We start from the raw sequence: 20,117 nt of genomic DNA, 5'->3' as shown, positions 1-20,117 counted from the left end.
AAGCAGGAACTGCCTAGAATCTAGAAGCAGCTTACTAAATCACAGTACATTTCACCCCATCACATGCTCTTCCTCTTATATCGTGGGAGGTGGGGCTTCTCTTCTCTCCCCAAAAGAAGGAACTCTGGGTTCTCTGCGGGACACGCACTTGGACAGAGCAGTCCCATCAGGCCTCCACGATGCCGAACCTTGCCTCCTGGCCCCACCCTCCTCCTCCTTGCCTGCTGCTGGCGCTACTGGTGGGACTCCCAGGTGAGCACTCCTTGGGGTAGAATCCCCTCTCCCTGCCCCCGAACCTCCCCATGCACTTTTAGGACCTCCAGGTAAACGGTTGTGCCACCTGAGGAAGCTACAGATGGCCAAACACTGGGCATTATCCTAGAGCATGAAATCAGGGATATGAGCATTTCCTCTGTGGCTCCGCCACCTGCAGCTGGACACCAGGGGCTTCGAAGGAGACGATGCTTCAAACACCAACAATGACGGCTTTTTGTGTAATAACTCGTGTAACCCTCACAACATCGCTGTGTGAAGCTGTGACTATTATCCCAGATTTACAGAAGGGGAAACTGAGACAGAGAGAGTACACTGCCCGATGTCACCTACCTAAGGCAGGAAACGTTGGGTTCAAGTGCAGGCCAACCAGCTCCAGGTTCATTCCTTGAACCGTGTTCTGCTGCTCAGCTTCTTGGTGGAGACTAATTGCAGGAAAATCAGATGATACAGAGGAACAGTCAGAATCGTCATCAGCCATCATCCCACTCGGAGATCACAGAGTTCAAACCCTGCTGTGTGTCCTCTCAAACTTTTCTCAGTGATGTGTTGGGTGGCTGCTACGTGCCAAAATTTTTACTGAGCTTTTAATATGTGTTATAATTTCACTTACTCCTCAAAAGAACCCATATAATACAGCACTAGGCTACACTTGTATATGCACTCGTCAACGTGTGCAGTCTGTGTGTGTTTGTGTGTGTGTACGAGGAGGTGCGAGGAAGTAAAACAAACGCAGACACATGGGATTCCGATAAGGTTTCCTTCATGTTCTCGGCAAAGCGTTTTTCAATCTATGTGAAATGACATCATCAGATGCTTAGTCTTTCCCGGTTTCTCAACACCCTCGGTCTTTTATACTTCCCCAAATTTATCCTGACACTCTCCCAGTTTCTTAAGGCAAGCAAATGTATGTCTTAGTAAAATGAGTAGACTTTCACGTGGGGCTATCTCGGAGTCCCTTTCCCACGCTGGACAGGAGAGGATGAAAGATACAGACTCCTGCTATATGACCTATGTCTGAGGTTCTAGCCACACCCGATGCATATCCAAGGTCATGAAAGCCTCCATTAAAACCCCAGGAAATCTAATGAGTAAGAACTTCTCAATTTCTTGAACACTAACCTTGTTCCAGGTGCTGCAAATGCTCATGACTATTAACCTATGTGATCACTGTATCCAAGGTAGACACGTTGTACCAGGGCTTTACAGATGAGAAAAAGGAAGCACACACTGGTTCACCGTCCCTCAGCAGTGAAGGGAAGAGCTGTGACTGGAACTCAGGCTGTCTGGCTCTGGGGCTCACAGGTCTCACCACTGGTCTTCTCCCTACTGGGTCCTCGCTTTCACCTCATGAGTTTTCTGCAGCTTCTGCCAGTGAGTACAGGGAAGCGGGTGGTGTGGGGCAGAGGCTTGTGCTTTTCTTCTCCTCTGCTCTTCTGCTTCTTGCACATGCACAGAGTACTTCTGTTTTTTGCCAAGTCATCTGCATGGGAAACGCAGTTTCTGATACAACTTCCACAGAGATTACGCCCTGAAAGTAGACTTCTGGGTCTCAGGGAGATGTCGCACTAGGCAATTCACACAGCATGCAAATACTTATTGCTTTCCTGCTGGGTACTAGGAACTGTTATAGGAACTTGGGGAGCACTGGTGAATAAAGAGACAAAATAGTTGCCCTTATGATCTTTTCTATGTCTGTAATCTGTTTCTGTTTTTTATATAGATTGAATTGTATTATATTTTTAGATTCCACACATAAGTGATACCATACAGGGTTTGTCCTTCTCTGTCTGACTTGTCATTAAGTAGAATATTCTCTAGGTCCATCCACTTTACTGAAAATAGCAACATTTCATTCTTTTTATGGCTCAGTAGTACTCCACTGTGTATGCATATATCTATCTATCTATCTATCTATCTATCTATCTATCTATCTATCTATATATATATATATACATACATCACACTTTATCCAGTCATCTGTTGATGGACATTTAGGTTGCTCCCCTCTCTTGGCTATTGTAAATAGTGCTGCTATGAATACTGGGGTGCATGTATCTTTTTGCATTAGAGTCTTCTCTGCCACTAAATTTTTGATAATTTATTACAACAACCTTAGCTAACTACTATAAGCTGATTAAACATTGGGAAAAAAATCCCATGGGGACTTGAAACAATGTTTTATTTCCCTTATAAACTACATGTCCATTGTGGGTCAGGAGCTCTCAAAATCAGTTACTCAAGTACCCAGGCTGATGGAGCCGACCCCATCATGAGTGTGTGGATCTCTGTGGAACAGGGAAGTTGATCCTTAAAGGTTCTTGCAGTTAAATGCATAACCACAAAATACATCCATCACTGCTGCTCACCTCTCCATGGTCGAAAGAAGTCTCATAGCCCCTCCCAATGGAAAGGTCCAGAAGTACAACCCACCATGAGACCAGAAAGTGGACAGACGGAAACATCTGGTAAAGCAAGACATTTGCAGACAGGACTCAGGCACTCAGACCTGCTCTCTGCTGTGCCATTTACCCTCTCTGTGCCTCAGTTTCCTCATTTGTGTTGGAGTCTCACGTTACAGGTTCTTCGTGAGGGTCCTATGCAACAGTAGTTGCACTGGGCTGAGTTCAAGGCTGGCCAACAGTGCTCTTTGTCAGTAAAAGATTCTGTTGGTAAATACATGAGAAAACCTACCTGATTACAAGAGGAGGAATGAATAACTGCTCTGTGTTTCCCTCCAGGAGTCGCGGCTCAGGAGCTGCAGGTGATTCAGCCTGAGACATCAGTGTCGGTCACAGCTGGAGAGACGGCCACTCTGCGCTGCACCACGACCTCCCTGATCCCCGTGGGGCCCATCAAGTGGTTCAGGGGCACAGGGCCAGGCCGCGAGTTAATCTATGATTACAAAGGAGGCCACTTCCCCCGAGTAACAAATGTTTCAGACGCCACAAGGAGAGACAACCTGGTCTTTTCCATCCGCATCAGTCATATCACCCCGGCAGACGCCGGTGTCTACTACTGTGTGAAGTTCCAGAGAGGAAGCCCTGGTGACGTGGAGTATAAGTCTGGACCAGGCACTCGGCTCACTGTGAGTGGTGAGTACACGTGGGCCCCTCGTCCCCTGCTCTGTGACAACGAGTCAACAAAATGCCCTCCTGTCTTTGAGCAAAAATAAGAATCAGGTGCAGCAGTGGGCGCTTTATCATGACTGGGTCATGATCTGATTTCCCTCCTGTCTACAGGGAAGTTGAGGCCTGGAGAGGTCATGCTATTTGCTCAAGGCCCCACGGCTGGCAATTGGTATGAAAAGTCTGGAAGCCCAGGCTGCCTGGCTCCACATACCGTGTCTTTTCAATCCCTTCCAGCCCTTTGGTTCCAGGCTCAAGGGAGCTAATATCTCAGTGATCTGCCCGGTCACAGGCCAGACCTCACCTCTTGCCTCCAGAGAGTGCTCCCCTCAAATGTGGCTGTCTTCTCTCTATTCAGCACTTACTGAGCACCTGCTGTGTGCCTGGCCCTGCTGTGGATGCCCTGGAAGCAGCAGTGAAAGCGCAGACAAGGGCTGTTCTCCCATGAAGCTTGTGTCCCCTTCCCTTCCAATGCAGGGAGTCCATCCTGGCCAGGGAATTGTCGAGGGTTGGGGGCAGGATGTAGAATGTGTTACTTTATTTCTTCTTGAGAAACATCACACTGAGAAGAAACTCCTAGAGGCAGAGATTCAGTGTTAACTCTCACAGCCGGGTTTCGAGGAGATGCCCAGAGGTTGGGTGTTTCCTGGGAGGGTCTGTCATGAAACCCTCGTGTGATTCAGGGATCAACTCACACAATCACTGAAGGCTCCAAGCAGAGATGTCCCATCTCAGAATGTCCCACACCCAGGGAAGAGGTTCCCCATGTCGGTGTCTTAGTTGCTGCCCCATTGAGGTAGCAAAGGTGCTCCTTTAGGGTTTTCTGCTAAAGGCCTAGGATCCTCATTCTAACTCCAGAATACTGGACTGTCAGTGCAGGAAGGATTTTTAGACACCAACTGCCTAACCCCGACCTACATATGGGGAGCCTGAGGCCAAGAGGTGACAGGGACCTATACCACACTCACAAGGCCAGTGAGTGATGGGATCCTTACAGAACCCAGCTGATTCAGTCCAGGCTCCTCCTGCACCACCACTGGACGCTGTCTCCTTGGAAGAGCCTGGCTCATAGTAGATGCTGAATAAAAAGCTCCTTGGACTAAACCATTGAACAGGTTCTCAGTTTTCCTAGGATTCAAATGCTCCTTGCATTCAGACCCTGAGTCCCCAGGTGACTGGCAAACTCTACCTACTTTCAGCCACATGATCCCAAGTCACTCATCCCATATCAGCACCTAGAGCTGCCCAGGGTCTCAGCAGCTGCAAAACAGCACACGGTATGGACACAGCGTCTTTCCCTCTGCAGTCTTCTGCTGAAAGGTACCAAGTTGCCCCAACCTTGGGCTATTAAGACAGCACTTCAGTCGATACCGCTGTCCATGCCTCACTCTCATCAAAGAGGAAATTCCCACTGGAAGTGTCATTGCTACATCAGAGACTATGTATATTTTAATTCATGTGGATATAGCAAAATTTCACTCTCAGCCGTTGTAGCAAGCAAATATCCCCACAAGCCCTGGACATAGGAGGGAAGGTTAATCCTGGCTTTGCGGGTATCACTGACGTTCCCAGGTGGGGCCTCCCCTGCACAGCCAATCACAGGTGGGAACTGGCTCCAACCCCACTCAGTCCTGCTGCCTCCCAGGAGACCGCCATACTCTTCCTGAAACACCTGCTCAGATGATTCCCTGGATGAGAAAGGAGAGAGGCAGGAGGGGGTGATGGGGTAGCAGACTGACAGATGCTGAATCTTCCTCCTGGCATTTACTTCCTATAGGCAGTGCTCTGAGGGAGGGGCCATCTGTGCCCCTGAGGCTCTGACAGGGGACCTGGCGGATGAGCAGGTAAGGGGGCCAAGGTAGATCCAAAAGCAGCCTGACTCACACCCAGCTCTCTGCACACCCCACTGTGCTTGTCAAAGTGGGGAGGAAGCTCCAACACTTTCCTTTTAAAATCTTGTGCTGTTTTGTTCTTCAGCAATAAGTATTAAAAACAAAAATCCTGTGTGGCTGCCAGGCTAGCTTTATAATTGAGAACAAAAAGATGATGATGCAGTGTCTCATAACGTCCTGAACCTGCTCCTATGAGGCAGGGCTCAGCACACTTAGAAGCCCCAGGAGTCCTTTCCTCCCTGTTGCTGTGATGTCGCCCCTTCACTGAGTGGCCTGCGGGAGCAGCTCCGGGAAGGGGAGCGAGGACAGAGCAGAGGGGCCGGTGCATTCCAGCAGCACCGGGCACGCCCACTCCTGGCCCCGCAGACTGAGGATGAGGAGTGGGAGGTAGTTCCTAGGGGATGCTGGGATACCCGCGTGGACAGAGTTCATGTTCTAGACTCAGGTGTCAGGAGCCCGTGTCTCCCCCTTGTTGCTACGGGGTCCCCAGGCCTGGGCCCCCGGAGGGCACTCCTCCCTGGTCTCGCTTGAAGTCAAGAATCTCAGAGGGAAAAGGGGAGGGTGGTGGTCAGTGTGGGGGCCCCTGAAGGTGGGCGCCTGCTCTGTTGTTGGACCTGAAACCTCAGGGGTCAAGGGAATTCCTTCTGGGATATGGTTGTGGGGGTGAAGAGACTTTCATTTCTGTCAGCCTCAGTTTTATCATATGTAAAATGGTGATAATCATGGACTCTTTCTAGCAGGTTAGAAGGATTTCAGACTGTATGTCTAAACCACCAGCACAGAGTAGGCCCCCCCAAATTGAGGTGTTGTTTCAAGGCTGTGTCTCACTTCCCTTTGCAGGGCTTACTGGCCTGTAGAAGGACGACAATCACACCAATCTTTGCAGGATGTCCTGACGGTACAATGAGCCTGCTGAAAGAGCAGCCTTTCAGTGAGCCATGGCGTTGTCCACCCAGGCTGTGGTCTGCGCAAGTCTCAGTTCCCGCTAGTCCTCAGTTTCCCCACCTGTGATCTCGGCTGCCTTTCAGTGTCTGTGATGACTGGAGAGGTTCTAGAAAGCCCTAGATGGGGTGGGCTAGGGTGACACTGAGCCTCTGTGCACAGTGGTTGACCGTCTGCGCCGAGCCCTGCTGCCTGTGCTCCCATCCCAGCTCTGCCAGAACCTGGCTCTGGGAACTCAGACGCGTCCCTCTCCACACTGGGGCTCGGGTCCTGGTCCATCCCTGTCAGCACCGCCCTCCCAGAGCCGCTGCAGGGACTGAATGAGGGATCCATGTACAGAGCTTAGAGAAGAGCCCGGCATAGAGTACGTGTTCCACCACTGTTAGCTCTGATGTGCCGAAGCCGGAGGCCTCGGGCGGCTCACTCCCTCCAGGACTAAGTATAACTGGGGTTGGGTTGGGGCTGGGTGCTTTCCACCTTGGCTGCGCTTCAGATTCACCTAGGCAAGTTTGAGTAGATCCCCAGTCCCTGTTCCCACCCTAGAAACCCTGGTTTATTTGGAGACACGTGGGCCCGGGCACCTGACTGAATAACTCCTGCAGAGGATGCTGCCTACATCCAGGGCAGAGAAGCCCTGAGCTCCGTGTTCTCTGAGGTCACAAACGGAGCTGGGGTTTTGCCCAGACAGAGGTCACTCCTCCTTGGTGCTGGAGCTGCAAGAACAGCTATTCGGTACTTTGCAGAATAGCCTATAACGGAGACAGTTCTTTAGAGACCAAGAAAAGAAGCTTGAATCAAGAGGGAGGGACACCTCCTCCCACGGAGCTCACCTGGGGTGAAGAGGGGCTTCCTATGGACTCAGGACTCTGTTCAGCCCTCAGCTTTGTTGCTGGGGAAAACTTCCCATCTTTAAAGAGGGGCTGGAATCCCCTCAAACACTCCCTGCTCAGCCCAGAGCCCTCCTGCCTCAACACACCAACATGACACTGATGGAATCTCTCCTCCCTCCTTTCAAAATGCCTCCAGCTTTCTGTAAAGAGCTGGTCTGCGGGGGAATGCCTGCAACATCATATATTTTGAAAGCCAATTCCCCCAATTTGTTTCCTGAAGGGATTATTATAAAAAAGAGGAAGAGAATCATACTGGGGTGCTTCTATTGCTGCTTTTTCATCAGGGTTTTGCATGCCAGCTGCACGGAGCAGGATTTGAGACTTTTTGTTTGTTTGTTTTTTCCTGCTGTGCTTGTGTTCTGCCTTCTCACTGCCTGAAGAATAAACAGGCAGTTTCAGAACTAGGAACGACCAGACCTTCTGACAACAGTCACAGGTCTTGCTGCTTAAGCACCTGTTGTGCATCAGGCTCTGGGTTTTATGTACATCTCCCCTCATCTGACCAGGATGGAGCTGTCACACACATTGCAGGGAAACAGGGACTGAGGCTCAGAGGTAAAGATCACAGACACTAGAATCAGTGACTGTGTAGAGTGAGATGAGCTCAGACCTTTCCTTGCTGGGTGCCCTTGGCCAGCTCTGTCCTCCCTGAGCCTCATCCCATAAATGGGACCACACCCGGGCCCCCCTCACTGGGCTGGTGGGGAGATTAAAGAGCCGAAGGTCATGCAGGGATAAGCCCAGTGTCAGGCTCCCAGGAAACTCTCTCTAAATGATGACTGATTACAGTATCTCATCCCTTTAGGGACGTTCAGGATGCTGCGTTTTTTATGACTTGACTTGTTCAAGTAACACTTCCTTACTATATCCTAAAAATGTTTGATGACTTTTAGAAAGCAACTTAAATATTTACAGATGCAAATGTTTATAATATTCGCTGTCTACCAACCTTTACAGGAAGTGTTGGGTAATAATGAACAATCTGGAGACACCCTATAACCTTCTAGAGGGAGAAACCGCCCTCCCTTTTGATTAGCTGATTTGTGTTTGTTTTCAAGACACAGGCGGTACATCTGCCTGCTTCATGGGCCTCTGTCTGAGTCTCTTCTGATTTAATAACGATTAAGAAATTAACCACCTCTGCTTTCTCAGCTCTCAGTGATCTTTGCTTTCAACTCAAAACTGAACCAAGCTAAGAACCCAGATTCAGAAAAACATCCCTTTGCCCCCTGCCTTTGAAATTCAGGAGCTGGTATACTACTCCTACTGGAATATTTGTGGAAAGAATGAAAACTAGGGAGTAAATTCATAGAAACCCAAAGAGACAGCTCTGGATATAAGTACAGTGTTTAGTATTGGGAGGCATCTTGTATTTTACTTAAAGCAAAGACGCTTCCCCTGCCTAATGGAACCCTCGCTGCAGCCCCGGGAAGGACAAGGCCTGCTATCCCATTTCGCAGATGAGGAGCTGGGAGGGGTGTGGGCCACACCCCTCATCTACTGCCCAGCCTGGTTCAGCATCCAAGGTGGTCTCGCTCCACCCCTGCTTCCCCCGCACTTACTTCTGTGAATGCTTCTCTGAAGGTAGTTAAGTTTTCCAGGGGAGCCCAGCTAGGAAGAGTTAATAGGAGAGTGGCAGCCATCAGGTCTTCTGTTCCTGCGCCCAGATTGGTGAGAAATCACCTGGTGGAGGAAAGAAAGTGGACTTTTGAACTCAGGCCTGGAAACCATGTCTGCCCCACCCCAGACTCAGAGCTCACCTCTCGGAAACAGTGTGTCTCCTTTTAGGATGAGGATGAAGACACACCCCTCTAAGAACTAATCGCAGGATTAAAACATAATATATGGAAACGTTCTTAGTGGGGAGAGTAGAGTTCAGTGGTAGAGAGCGTGCTTAGCATTCACGAGGTCCTGGGTTCAATCCTCACTACCTCCATTAAAATAAAAAGAAATTAATTAATCCTAATTATCTCCCCTGTTGTTAACTGTGTCGCAAGCTTATCATTAGTGATGATAATGACAATTATGTTCATTGTTGTAAATGCTCCTTTTGTAGCCAAACCCTCTCCTCCCGTGGTATCAGGCCCCGCCACGAGGGCCCCACCTGAGCAGACAGTGAGCTTCACCTGCAGATCCCATGGCTTCTCCCCCAGAACCATCTCCCTGAAATGGTTCAAAAACGGGAATGAGATCACAGCCTCCCAGACCAGTGTGGACCCAGAGGGAGACAGCATTTCCTACAGCGTCTCCAGCACAGCCAAGGTGGTGCTGGCCCCGGGGGATGTTCGCTCCCAGGTCATCTGCGAGGTGGCCCACGTCACCCTGCAGGGGGGCCCTCCTCTCCGTGGGACTGCCTACTTGTCTGAGACCATCCGAGGTAGATGTCCCTCACACCAGCCCGAGCCCACACCTGCCCCCAAGCCCCACCTGCTCCGCCCCCTGCTTTTGGCTCCAGGCCTTGAATTGCCTGGAATAGAATTCCTGACAGTCCTTCCCGACCACCAGGCACCTCCATGTGCTGGTCTCTCACTACTTATTTAATGGCAGCTGCCAGGTGACACCTGCCACGTGCCAAGCCCTGTGCTCAGCAGTTTCCTTTACTTACAACAGCATCTCCAACTACTGAGCGCCTACTCTAAGCCAAGTCCCTAAGTGCCTAGGGATTTCATTTAACTGGCTGCAGTTATTATATTCCAACTGCATGCCAGTTGCTTACTGATTCCCCACATTATAACCCTAACAGGAGCAACCACTCCTTGAGCACCTACTGTGTGCCCTGCACGGTGCTTAGGATCTCATCGATATGCAAATGGCACACTCAGTGTTTGAGCACCTGCTGCATGCCTGGCTCTGTCCTCAGGCACCCCCTTGCAGGGCTGGGAGCTGCTCTCCAACCCCTGCCCTGTGACCTCTCTGTTCCACAAGGTCAGAGCTCCTGCCCTGTGCTGTTTCAGTTCCGCCCACCTTGGAGGTCACCCAACACCCCGCCTCAGGGACCCAGGTGAACGTCACATGCCAGGCGAAGCAGTTCTACCCCCGAGACCACCAGCTGAGCTGGGTGGAGAATGGAAACGTGTCCCGGATAGAAACGGCGTCGACCTTCATGGAGAATAAGGACGGGACCTTTAACAGGATGATCTGGCTCCTGGTGAACTCGTCCGCCCACAGAGGTGAGGTGCTGTCCTGCCAGGTGGAGCACGACGGGCAGCCGGCAGTCAGCGCCAACCTCACCCTGGAGGCCTCTGCTCCCCAGAAGGACCAGGACACACATGAACGTCCTGGTGAGGATTTCATTAACCTGACAGGGCTTTTAAAATTTTATCTTTTTAAATTATTAAAGTAGTAATTCTTCCTTGTTATAGAATAATCTAGAAGACTATAAATATAAAGTAGAATTTTGAAGTGAGATCCCCTCCCCAAATCCCATACTCCAAAAATCACCACTGGTAAAAGTTAGATGTATGCTTACCAATCTTTTGTCATAAATATAATTAAAGAAAGACAGAAAGGAAGGAGATCATTGTGTTCATAGCGTTCTGCCTCTTGCTTTCTTCAACTACCAGTAATTATGTTCATCCTTCCCTGTCCGCCCACCTCCCTCCTCCTTGCTCTTTCTAACCTCTGCCTAGTGTCTCTCCATTCTGCAATTTCCACTCGCATTAGTAACATAAAGTAACCCAAGCAGTCTCCTACACATACTACTCTGTGAAATCCTGGAAAGGGAGCCCTGAAGTTGTGGAGTTTGAGTTTGGACCAGGCACCCAGGTGACCGTGAGATGTCACTGCATGGGCTTCCTCTGTCCCCTGATCTGTGGCAGTGGACCAGCAATGATCACAGTCACTCAGTGCACATTTACTAAATGCAAATCAGTGCATGATCTCAGCTCTATGATCTCCTTTTCTGCTTCTACCACCCAGTGGATCTGGAGTTTACCAAAGGGACTCAGGAAACGACAGTGGGTGTTGTTGAAGATGTCTTGCCTTTAGTCCAGGTGATCTGGCTAAACTAATCAAGGTGAATCTGAGTTCCTGACCAGGGACCACATATAACAAATATGTGCTCATTAGAAACACGTTCTCCTTTAGCTGAGCATTGTCCCAAGGACATACAGAGTCCCCCTTCCTATGCATAATACATGTCTTATTTCTTTCTCATGTAACATCAGGAGGCAGTTGATCAGTTTCCCAGGCGTCTTTACTCCAGAAGACCTTTCAAAGGCCGACATTCCCTCCAACTTAGCCTATGGTGTTGTCCTTGTCTGCTGGGCTGGGGGTCAATGCTGGGTCAGCGAGTGTCCATGTCCCTCCTGCTGGAAGAATAAAGACAGGAAGGAGAGGACAAACACCTTCCGTTAAACAACAGCTATACAGAATTTGCATGGTTGTGTCCACTAATAACGGAGTCCTGTGTGCACATCCAGTTGCCAGTGGAGTCTACAGGTGTGTGGTTACATGGTTAAGGACATTGATTTTCTGCCAAACCAATACCATTACACACTTAATAAAATCAACAGTAATTCCCTAATGTCATCTAAAATGGAGTATATATTTCAAATTCTCTTAAAATTTCTTTTATACTGGTTTCCTGTGCACCAGAGTTGTTTTTTTATTCACCTGTAAATCCTAATAGAATCTTCCTGTGAAACCACCTGGGCCTCCAGAATTCTGTTTCGAATTTTAAAAAGAACTTGCCTAGTTTAGGGCTATTCAATGTATTCATTTCATATTGCGTGAATTGCAGTAGGCTGTGCTTTCTGTGGAACACGTCCCAGTGTCTCTAAGTTGTCAATTTTCTGTCTGGACAGTTGTTCATAATATTCCCTTATTATCCTTCTGATGTCTGCAGTGTCTGCAGTGATGTCCTCTGCTTCGTTCCTGGTATTGGAAAGGTGTCATTTCTGCTTTTTTCTTAACAGTCGTACTAGAAGCTTTTCATTTCTATTGATCTTTTAAATGAACTCACCTGTGTTTTAGTGATTTTCTCTATTGTTTTCAGTTTTATTTCTTTTTTTTCCACTGTTTTTATTCTTTCCTCCCTTTGGTTGCTTTGGGCTCATTTTGCTCCCCATCTCCCCATTTCTTGAGGCTGGAACTTACGTTATTGATTTAGACTTTTTCTTTTTTCTAATGCCACACCAGGGTCTCCTCCTGTGCCTGAGGACTTAGGAGAGGTACCTGGGTGCCTGGACACTGTGTTCTTCCTCCAGTGCTCAGGTCTCTAACCAGTCTCCTACCTCTTCCACCTCAGAATCCTCCCATGTTTGTCCCTTGTGTCATTTCTAGGGTTCAGGGTGTACTGAACGGGGAGAGCAGGAGAGATGAGTCCACACCATCTTGTCTGGAGGGACTTGGACTTGCTTTTGAATCTTCTATCTACTGCTGGGGCTCCACCAGGACTGTTACTTCTGGGTGCGGCAGGCTGCCTGATCCAGCCTGCCTGCTAATGTAATAAGGCTGGAAATGTTTTCTGGGGCATCTAGGTTGTGGGGCTGGAGCAAAGCGTGAGATGTCCACGTGACCCTGCTGCCCGGTGCATCTGAGGGCTCTGGGCACTGCTCCTGGGCCCAGGTGGTCCGGTGTGACGATGCACGTCTTATCGCCTGTTTTTTGTGATGGTATTGGGGTGTTTTACACTATTTCTAGCTTCATGGACCTTTCTTCTCGTAGCACAGCATAATCCAATATGTCACTGGAGTTTTTAGTTTGTTGGCTGGTTTTGACACAGTGGGAAAAAAGCTCTGAATCCTCTAAGTCTTTGGTTCTCTTTTGTCTTTCAGGACCGTAAATTTCCCTACTTCCCTATTTTTTTCTTTTTCCCTTCATCACTCAATTGGCAAACAGCCCTTCTTTCATCTTTATTGTCTTTTCCCCACCAAGAAATTATGCACTTTAAATCGTACCTGTCCTTCTAGTCTCATCTGTCCTTTTTAAATGTTCCATCCTCCTTGGATTAGGTTCCTCTTGCCACTGTAACAAGTTAACACATGGTTAGTGACTTAAAACAAGACAAGTGTGTTACTTTACCATTCTAGAGGTCAGGAGTCTACGACGGATGGCAGGGCTGTGTTCCTTCTGGAGGCTCCAGAGGAGAATGCGATTTCTCGCCTTTTCCAGCTCCCAGAAGTGTCCACACTCCTGGGCAAAAGGCCCCACCTCTTTCTGACCTCTGTTTCCTGTCTCATATCTCCTCTGACTCTCCTACCCCCACCTTCACTCACATGAATCTTTGTGATGACATGGGCTCCACTCAGATAATCCAAGACAATGTCCCATCTCAAGACCCTTAACTTCATCATGACCGCTCATCCCTTTTGACATGAAAGGCAATATATGTTAGGATTCTGGGGATTCTGTGCCAACCCTTTCAACCAGGCCGACTTTGAAACCCCTTCCCAGATCTCTGCTCTGCAGGACGCTTTTCCAATATTTTCATAGTTAGGGTGAATTTAATCTTGGTTGTGATATTTTCAAACAATTCTTAGGCTCGTGTGCTGGCTGCCTTGTCTGTGATTCTTGCACTTCTCCTGGTGGCTGAGGGTCGGATGGCAGCCCAGAGAGGGAAAGTGCTCTAGGATTTGGTGATTTTGCGTTTTTGACTCACAGGTATTTTGCAGTTCTGGTATTTTCTCTTCAGGTAATAATGAGAGCCAAATTGGTATAGAATTCACATTCTCCTTTTTGATCGCTCTGGATTGGAAAGGCCATTTTTGGAGATAAGTTGTTGTTGTTCTCAACATTCCTAAAGTCCAGTGAAGGTTTTTCAGTGCTTTAACCCATATGTCCCCACCCCACAGCTCAAGATTCTCTTCTGGTAGAGTTGACCCTTTAAACTTCAGAATTCAACCCCCTCTGTAGCCCTGGTTACACCATCCCAGTTCACCACCACTAGAAGTTTTAACAATTGCATCACTAGGGTTTCCAGGGCTGACTCCTGCTCCACCTCCTGCCACTGCTGGGATCCGCTTGGACAGTCGATGAGTGATCCAGCTCCGAGTTTGCATCTCAGAGTTTGCCTTTCAGCTCACACCCAGACAAACTCCCACAGATCAGTTTCTCTGGGAATCAGAGTCTGAACTAGAGAGAAGACTGAGGGCTGATGATTGTGAAGTGTTGCCGGGATCAACACGCATGAGCACGTGAAGGGAGCAGGACCGGCAAAGGGAGATGTCGGACTACAAAGCAGGGACAAGAGACTCAGACACTGCAACACAGAGCTGAGGCGCCAGGATGGTCTATCAGAGTCAGTTTAAATTGAAAGGGTGGACCTGAGCCTCCATACTCCCGGTTCAGCCGGCTCTTTGTGAGGGCTGCCCTCTAGAAGGATGTGCAGACTTAAGGAACGCAGGTCCCTCCAGCTGAGAAAAAACCCCAAGGGCCACTCAGCTGAGAGTTGTCATCCTCCAGCACCTTCAAAAGCAAAAACTGGTGAGGTCTTCACTCGGGCTTTAAGGATTATTTTATTTACAAAAGATATTTTAACAGCTTTCTTTCTATGACTTTGAGAGCAAAAACAGCTCACCGTAAAAATGCAAAACGTCCAAAAGTAAGCTTACTCAGACCTGACTTTCGGCGTCAGCATAAAGACTTCAGGTTTCATGGGTACGAAGGTCAAGGTGGGCTGAATGGTATGAAGCCCCTCCCACCATGAGACCCTATTTCTTTGAAGCACCAGGTTGTTCTCCAGCCAGCAGTTCTCATGAGTTCAGGCCACCCTGGGGTTTCCCACAACTCCTGAAACATGGGGTCTCCAGCCCCACCCCTTGGCCAAGCAGGGCCGCTCTCACCATGAAACCCATCCTCCTCGCTTGCATGCTGTGCTGACATTCCTTCCTGTGACCCCGAGAGGCTGGACCTGGTCCAAAAGACAAGATCTCGGGATCATCTTCTGGGACAAGAGGGATGGATTTCCCTAGGTTTGAATCCCACTAATCTTGCGATGCTCCCTAAACTCTAAGAGCCTCACTCTCCTCATCAGAAGGAGAATAATACCTACCTCGTAGAGGTGTGAGAACCAAATAAGTAAACCAGGTGCCACACCTAACACGTCACTGACTGCAAACACTCTCTGCCCCTTTCCTCAAGGAGGATATAACCCTAGGGGCCTGAGAGAGGACGGAGAGAGAATGTGGAAACACTATCCTGATTTCTGCCTCCAGTCTGACCCAGGACAGGATGCAGGTTCAAAAGCTTCAGAGCATGGCTGGGCCCAGGTGGCTCCAGAATGAGTAAGTGGAGGCCCTTGGGAATGGCTTCTGGAGCCCCTCTAATCAGATCTCCTGTCTCTTGATTTCCAGACCAGCCTTCGTTGTCTCCTTCTCTCCTGGTAGTTTTCATCCTAGGCCCCAAAGTGCTGCTGGTGATCGGTGTCACTGTCATCTTTGTCCACAGGAAGCGTTAGGTCTGACTGTAAGTTGTGGTGGAGGGTAGGGAGGACAAGGTCTGTCCCAGAAACAGCAAGGTCAGGGGTGGGGGAGGTCGGGAAGGTGGGGGTCAGCCCGCAGTTCACACAGGGCCACGGGCCCCCGTGGAGTAAGAGGTGACACACCGCCTTCAATATCCTCAGGAGATGAGGTTTCCCTCAGTTGTGCCCAGCTCCCGGGAGGGGTGTGGGGTCCTGTAGGAGGTGGGCTGGATCGTGGGTTTTCAAAGGGTGTCTCCTGGCAGTTCTGTGGAGGAAGTGAGCAGAGGCTGCTGAATGAGGAGCAGCTGAGAGGGTGGTTCCCTTGGAGACCATTTCTAGATCCTTGAACCCTGGGGCTCCGTGGGGGCAAAAGGAATCCCCGTTTTAGGGTAATGGGGAGAAACCCTGGATCTGCTGCTCTGAGGGCTGCTCCTGCTCTGACCCTCCATGAGACAGAGAAGAAGGGCTGGGGAAGGGGCATTAGGTCCTGGGGAGGAGGCTGAGGGGGCAGAGACCTCTCTCAGAGGCTGCCCACCCTCTCAGACAGGCATCCCATGAGGAGAACAGCCTGGGCACACAGGAGGCATGCAGTCAACGTTTCTTGAATGATGATCAGATCATTAAATATGAACACGGTTCCCTCAGTTCCTTCCTTCCTCCTTTTCAGGGTAACACCCTCAGTCTCTGCTGTCTGCTTCCCTCTCTGAGGGGCCCAGCCTAGGAGAAGACCCAGCTGGAAGCTTCCACGACTCTGCTCCAAATGCCTCCCTCCATGGAGACCTGCTTGCCCCCACACTCCTGAGACCCTCTCACAGTTGCCCTGAGGCCGTCAAAGCTGGGTCCTCAGCAGGGATTAGAGAAGTAGCTCTGGAGAGGGACTCACAACATCTCCCTGGAACGTGAGAAACAAGTCACATCAACACGTATCGGGATATCTCTCATCCATCACCTTGGACTTGGCTGTGAACTACACACTCATGTCCTTGCTCAGAGGAGTTATTCTGTCTTTCGGATTCCTGCCTATCCTGGAAGCTCCACACTTTGAAGTTCTCTTTTACCTCTTGAGTACAGATGACCCCCTCTTCCTGGTTTTAAGAAGAAAATGTATATCCTTCCTCTTTGCCCAAATGTCCTACCCCTCAAACCCTGAAGGTAGTGTTCCGTCCTGTCTCTGTGATGGAACCAGGAGAACTTCCATCTTCCTGCATCCTTCCCAACTGTGCTGCTAATGGTAAACATTGTGTCTAGACGCCTCAGAGTCATCCTTGATTTCTCCTTCTTTTATATCCCATATTCAATTTTGCCTTCAAAATGCTGATGTCCAGAGGTGAGATGGTAAATATTTAATAATCCACTCTCCAAAAGAAAAAAAAAAAAGCCTATTAGGTAGTACTGGCCAATTTCTAGCTGTCAATACTTCCAATGTGGCCAGCTTCAAGCTACCAACCATTTAATAACCAGCTTGCAGGAATTCTTGAAAAAGTAACAGCTGGGCTCTCTTGAAGCAGTTCGAGCTCTCCAGCACACCACTCAGTTGCATCCATAATGTGCACATTCTCACCCGCACCACCACTCCCGGGTCCCAGCCACCATCATCTCCTCCTGCACCATTGCTGTCGTCTCTGACTGGTTTCCCTGTCTCAGGCTCAGTGATTCTTTGGGAAAGTAAGTCAAATCCTATCACTTCTCTGCTCCCTCCCCTAGCATAACTGCCTGCCTCACTCTCAAATGCCACTTCATCAAAGGCACCTTCTATAGATGGCCCTGTATAAGATATCAATTCCTCTCTCACCCTGGCATTCCATGTCCTCTTAACCTGATTAATTTGTTTCCTGAGCATTTATAACCATCTATATACTGAATGTAAGTTATTCTCACTTTGCATGGTAGAGCAGGACCTTAAAATAACTTGGAAACTGAAAACTTGAAAAGTGACCTTAATAATCAATGGGAGAATAACTGTTTTGTGATCTTCAAAAAAAAAATGGTTTTAAACATCAGAGACTCTTTTACTGTCAGTTTAAAATGTAGAAGGAAATGGAAAAATAGTAAAGTTAATATTTAGAGTATACTGTCATTTGACTCATTAGAAACATTGAGAATTAAAGAGTTTTTTTTTTATTTGCAAACCTATCGAGTTTAGTTTGAACAGTGTTTGCCTTCTTCTTCCTGCATAATTTACAATATAAAAGCCAGCACCTTTTCTATACTTTGGTGAATTATAGTACTCCTTTCTCAGTTTGGGTAAGACTCTAACATTTTATTCCCTGATACTCTCAACGTTGTGAAATCTTTACAAAACTTCCTTTAATTTGAGGTATTTGCTGTTGTCGCTTCCTCTGGGGCATTTTCACCCTTTCCCTCACAACCACCTTCCTCATTATATGGTAAGTTTGCCCTCACAAAGTTCTTGTGGCTGCCTATCTTTCTAACAGTATCAGTGTACCATTCCCACGGTCAACTATTTCTTCTTTAATCTACTCACGTTCAATTTGAATGTCGCTTCCAACATTATCACCTTTTGTTTCTTCATTGCACTTTCTTCTTTGTATTCAATTCCCTTTTGCAGTTATTTATTTTTGTAAATGTCATGTGGATTCATCACTGGGAGTCACATGACAGCACAGCTACATGCTTTTCTGTCTGTGCTGAAATGAGTAACAGAGTCACAGTGATCAAATACTGCAGACTTTGAAATAAGGGACATGACTGGTTCCTGATCAGGATGGGCATCTATTACACAGTTATTTGTGGACTGAAGTAGAGATAGTGGCAAAGTTTGTACTTTATGCAATTGTTCACCATAAATTTACTGTGGTAACTGAAATCTCAACCATGTGTTGGGGGGACTGAGGTTTTTTAACTAAACTGTCTACCTGAAATTCATGCATATCAGGACCATGCAAAGTGAGGACTTCCTGTATGTGTCTCTTCCTCAGATAGGATGTCAGTTCTAACAGTGAAGGGACTATCTGAGTATTCGTTTCTATAGATACTGAATATCAAAATAAAATTTTTCTTCATCAACCACCTAGCTCTTGTATTCTAAAGCCCTTTCACTAAAGACTACTTTTTCTTCTTTGTATTTAAACAATCATTTCAAAAATTAAACATTTTTCATATCACAAGGAAATGGAAAAAAAAAACAAAAAAAACCAGAAAACAGACGCTGACTGGAGTATGTCAAAGGGTGTGGGAACCAACTGAAAGAGCTCCAAGCCGACAAACCTGGAACAATTTGAGCAATAAATTAAAGTACTGGACTGTGCTATAATCTAAATGTTTGTGTCTTCCCAAAATTCACATGTTAGAATCCTAACACCCAAAGTGATGGTGTTAGGTGTGGCGTCTGAAAGGTGGTTAGGTCATGAGAGCTGCACCCTCATGAATGGATGGGATTAGCGCTCTTACAAAAGTGAACCCACACAGCTCCTGTCTCAACTGCACCTTGCATCTCTTACTTTCTGCCCTAAAGTTTCTCTGCTGCCTCTAGATTGCACATTTGTAAGAATGCACTCATTCTGATATATGCACAAAATCCAAATGTACAAGTGCGGAAATGCCAGCCAGGGCCACACTCAACCAATGAAGACAGGAGCCAGTAGGTAATTATCCTTCTCTGTGTCTCATGTGCACAATTCCAAAAGGAAAAAAAGAGAGATCCCCTCCTCCAACAGAGTTCCAAAAGCCCTTTCAGCTCTGTGAGAGTGCAAGGAGAAATCTGTGACCCAAAGAGGGCCCTTACAGAACCATGCTGCCTCCCCGATCTCCCAACTGCCAGCCTCCAGAACTGTGAGCGATAAATCTCCATTGTTTGTAAGCCACCCAGTCTGTGAGAATTTGTTATAGCAGCCCAAATAGACTAAGACAGACTATAACCAAAGATACAAAATAAATATCTACAAGTCCTTATTGATGTAAATAAATAATTGAATAAATTAATAAATGGAGGAGAAGGGAAAATCTCCTGTGCAGAAAAGTCCCAAATAATTTTTGTAGATATCTGCACCTTAAAGAAGCGGAAGCCTAACTCTCCAGTCCTGAGGTGTGGACTGCACATGGTGACTCCTTTCCAAAGAGGACAGAATGAAGGAAAGAAAAAGAGTAACTTCACAGTGGGGCAACCTGACCAGCACAATTCAGCCAGGTTATGAAGAGTTCATCAGTGGTCATAAATCACGTCGATTACATATACCCTTGATATAATGTGAAGAAAATTACACTTTTCTCCTGTGACTTCCTCCCCCAAACCCATAACTCCAGTCTAATTATGAGAAAAGCATCAGGCAGATTGTAATAGAGGGCCATTCTCCAGTGCATCTGACCAGTACTCCTCAAAACTGTCAAGGTCACCAACATCAAGGAAATCTGAGAGCTGTCACTACTGAGAGGAGCCTAAGGAGACATGAGAAGTAAATGTATGTGGTATCCCTGGGTGGGATCCTAGAACATTTGTTTAAAAACTAAGGAAGTCCATTATAGACTGAATGCTCACGTCACTCTAAAATTCATATGTTGAATTTTAATTCTGATGTGATAGCATTTGGAGGTACAGTCTTTAAGAGGGAATAAGGTGATGAGGCCCTCATAA

At 47.8% G+C, this 20,117-nt stretch overlaps 1 protein-coding gene and 2 long non-coding RNA genes across 7 annotated transcripts in view; 1 reads left to right on the top strand and 2 right to left on the bottom strand.

Moving 5' to 3' along the window:
• Positions 1–1,827, bottom strand: part of LOC135318518 (uncharacterized) — a 53,901-nt gene extending 52,074 nt beyond the window's left edge. For all 4 annotated transcript variants that reach the window (XR_010376650.1, XR_010376648.1, XR_010376649.1 and 1 more), the window contains exons 1-2: positions 1,396–1,827; positions 607–698 (exon numbers count right to left, since the gene is read on the bottom strand). This is a non-coding gene — a long non-coding RNA (uncharacterized LOC135318518). The remainder of the gene's footprint in view (positions 1–606; positions 699–1,395) is intronic.
• LOC105106546 (signal-regulatory protein beta-1) lies at positions 84–18,729 on the top strand. Of its 2 annotated transcripts, XM_031434068.2 has the most exons (6): positions 87–252; positions 3,015–3,368; positions 9,182–9,502; positions 10,080–10,406; positions 15,420–15,531; positions 16,194–18,729. In XM_031434068.2, exons 1-5 carry the CDS (start codon positions 180–182, stop codon positions 15,521–15,523), a joined length of 1,179 nt encoding a protein of 392 aa, XP_031289928.2. In that variant the 5' UTR covers positions 87–179; the 3' UTR covers positions 15,524–15,531; positions 16,194–18,729. The 2 variants fall into 2 exon arrangements, with proteins under 2 accessions (XP_031289930.2, XP_031289928.2); XM_031434070.2 differs by lacking the exons at positions 15,420–15,531; positions 16,194–18,729 and having other exon boundaries at positions 84–252; positions 10,051–10,269.
• LOC135318519 (uncharacterized) lies at positions 11,303–13,095 on the bottom strand. The gene is made up of 2 exons (XR_010376652.1): positions 13,026–13,095; positions 11,303–11,435 (listed from the first exon to the last, which is right to left on the bottom strand). It is a non-coding gene; the product is annotated as an uncharacterized LOC135318519 (long non-coding RNA).
• Positions 18,730–20,117: the final 1,388 nt, after the last annotated feature.

Source organism: Camelus dromedarius, chromosome 18, assembly GCF_036321535.1.
Source record: "Camelus dromedarius isolate mCamDro1 chromosome 18, mCamDro1.pat, whole genome shotgun sequence".
In the NCBI taxonomy this organism is placed as follows: Eukaryota; Metazoa; Chordata; class Mammalia; order Artiodactyla; family Camelidae; genus Camelus; species Camelus dromedarius.
The sequence above is the reverse complement of the archived record's forward strand: the minus strand, read 5'-3'. Positions and strand labels throughout refer to the sequence as shown.

Bases quoted from the DNA above. Each gene is read 5' to 3' on its own strand.
- LOC105106546 (XM_031434068.2), top strand. From the start codon at position 180: ATGCCGAACCTTGCCTCCTGGCCCCACCCTCCTCCTCCTTGCCTGCTG. The intron at 3,369-9,181 runs GTGAGTACACGT...CTCCTTTTGTAG, and splicing joins CACTCGGCTCACTGTGAGTG to CCAAACCCTCTCCTCCCGTG. The intron at 9,503-10,079 runs GTAGATGTCCCT...GTGCTGTTTCAG, and splicing joins CTTGTCTGAGACCATCCGAG to TTCCGCCCACCTTGGAGGTC.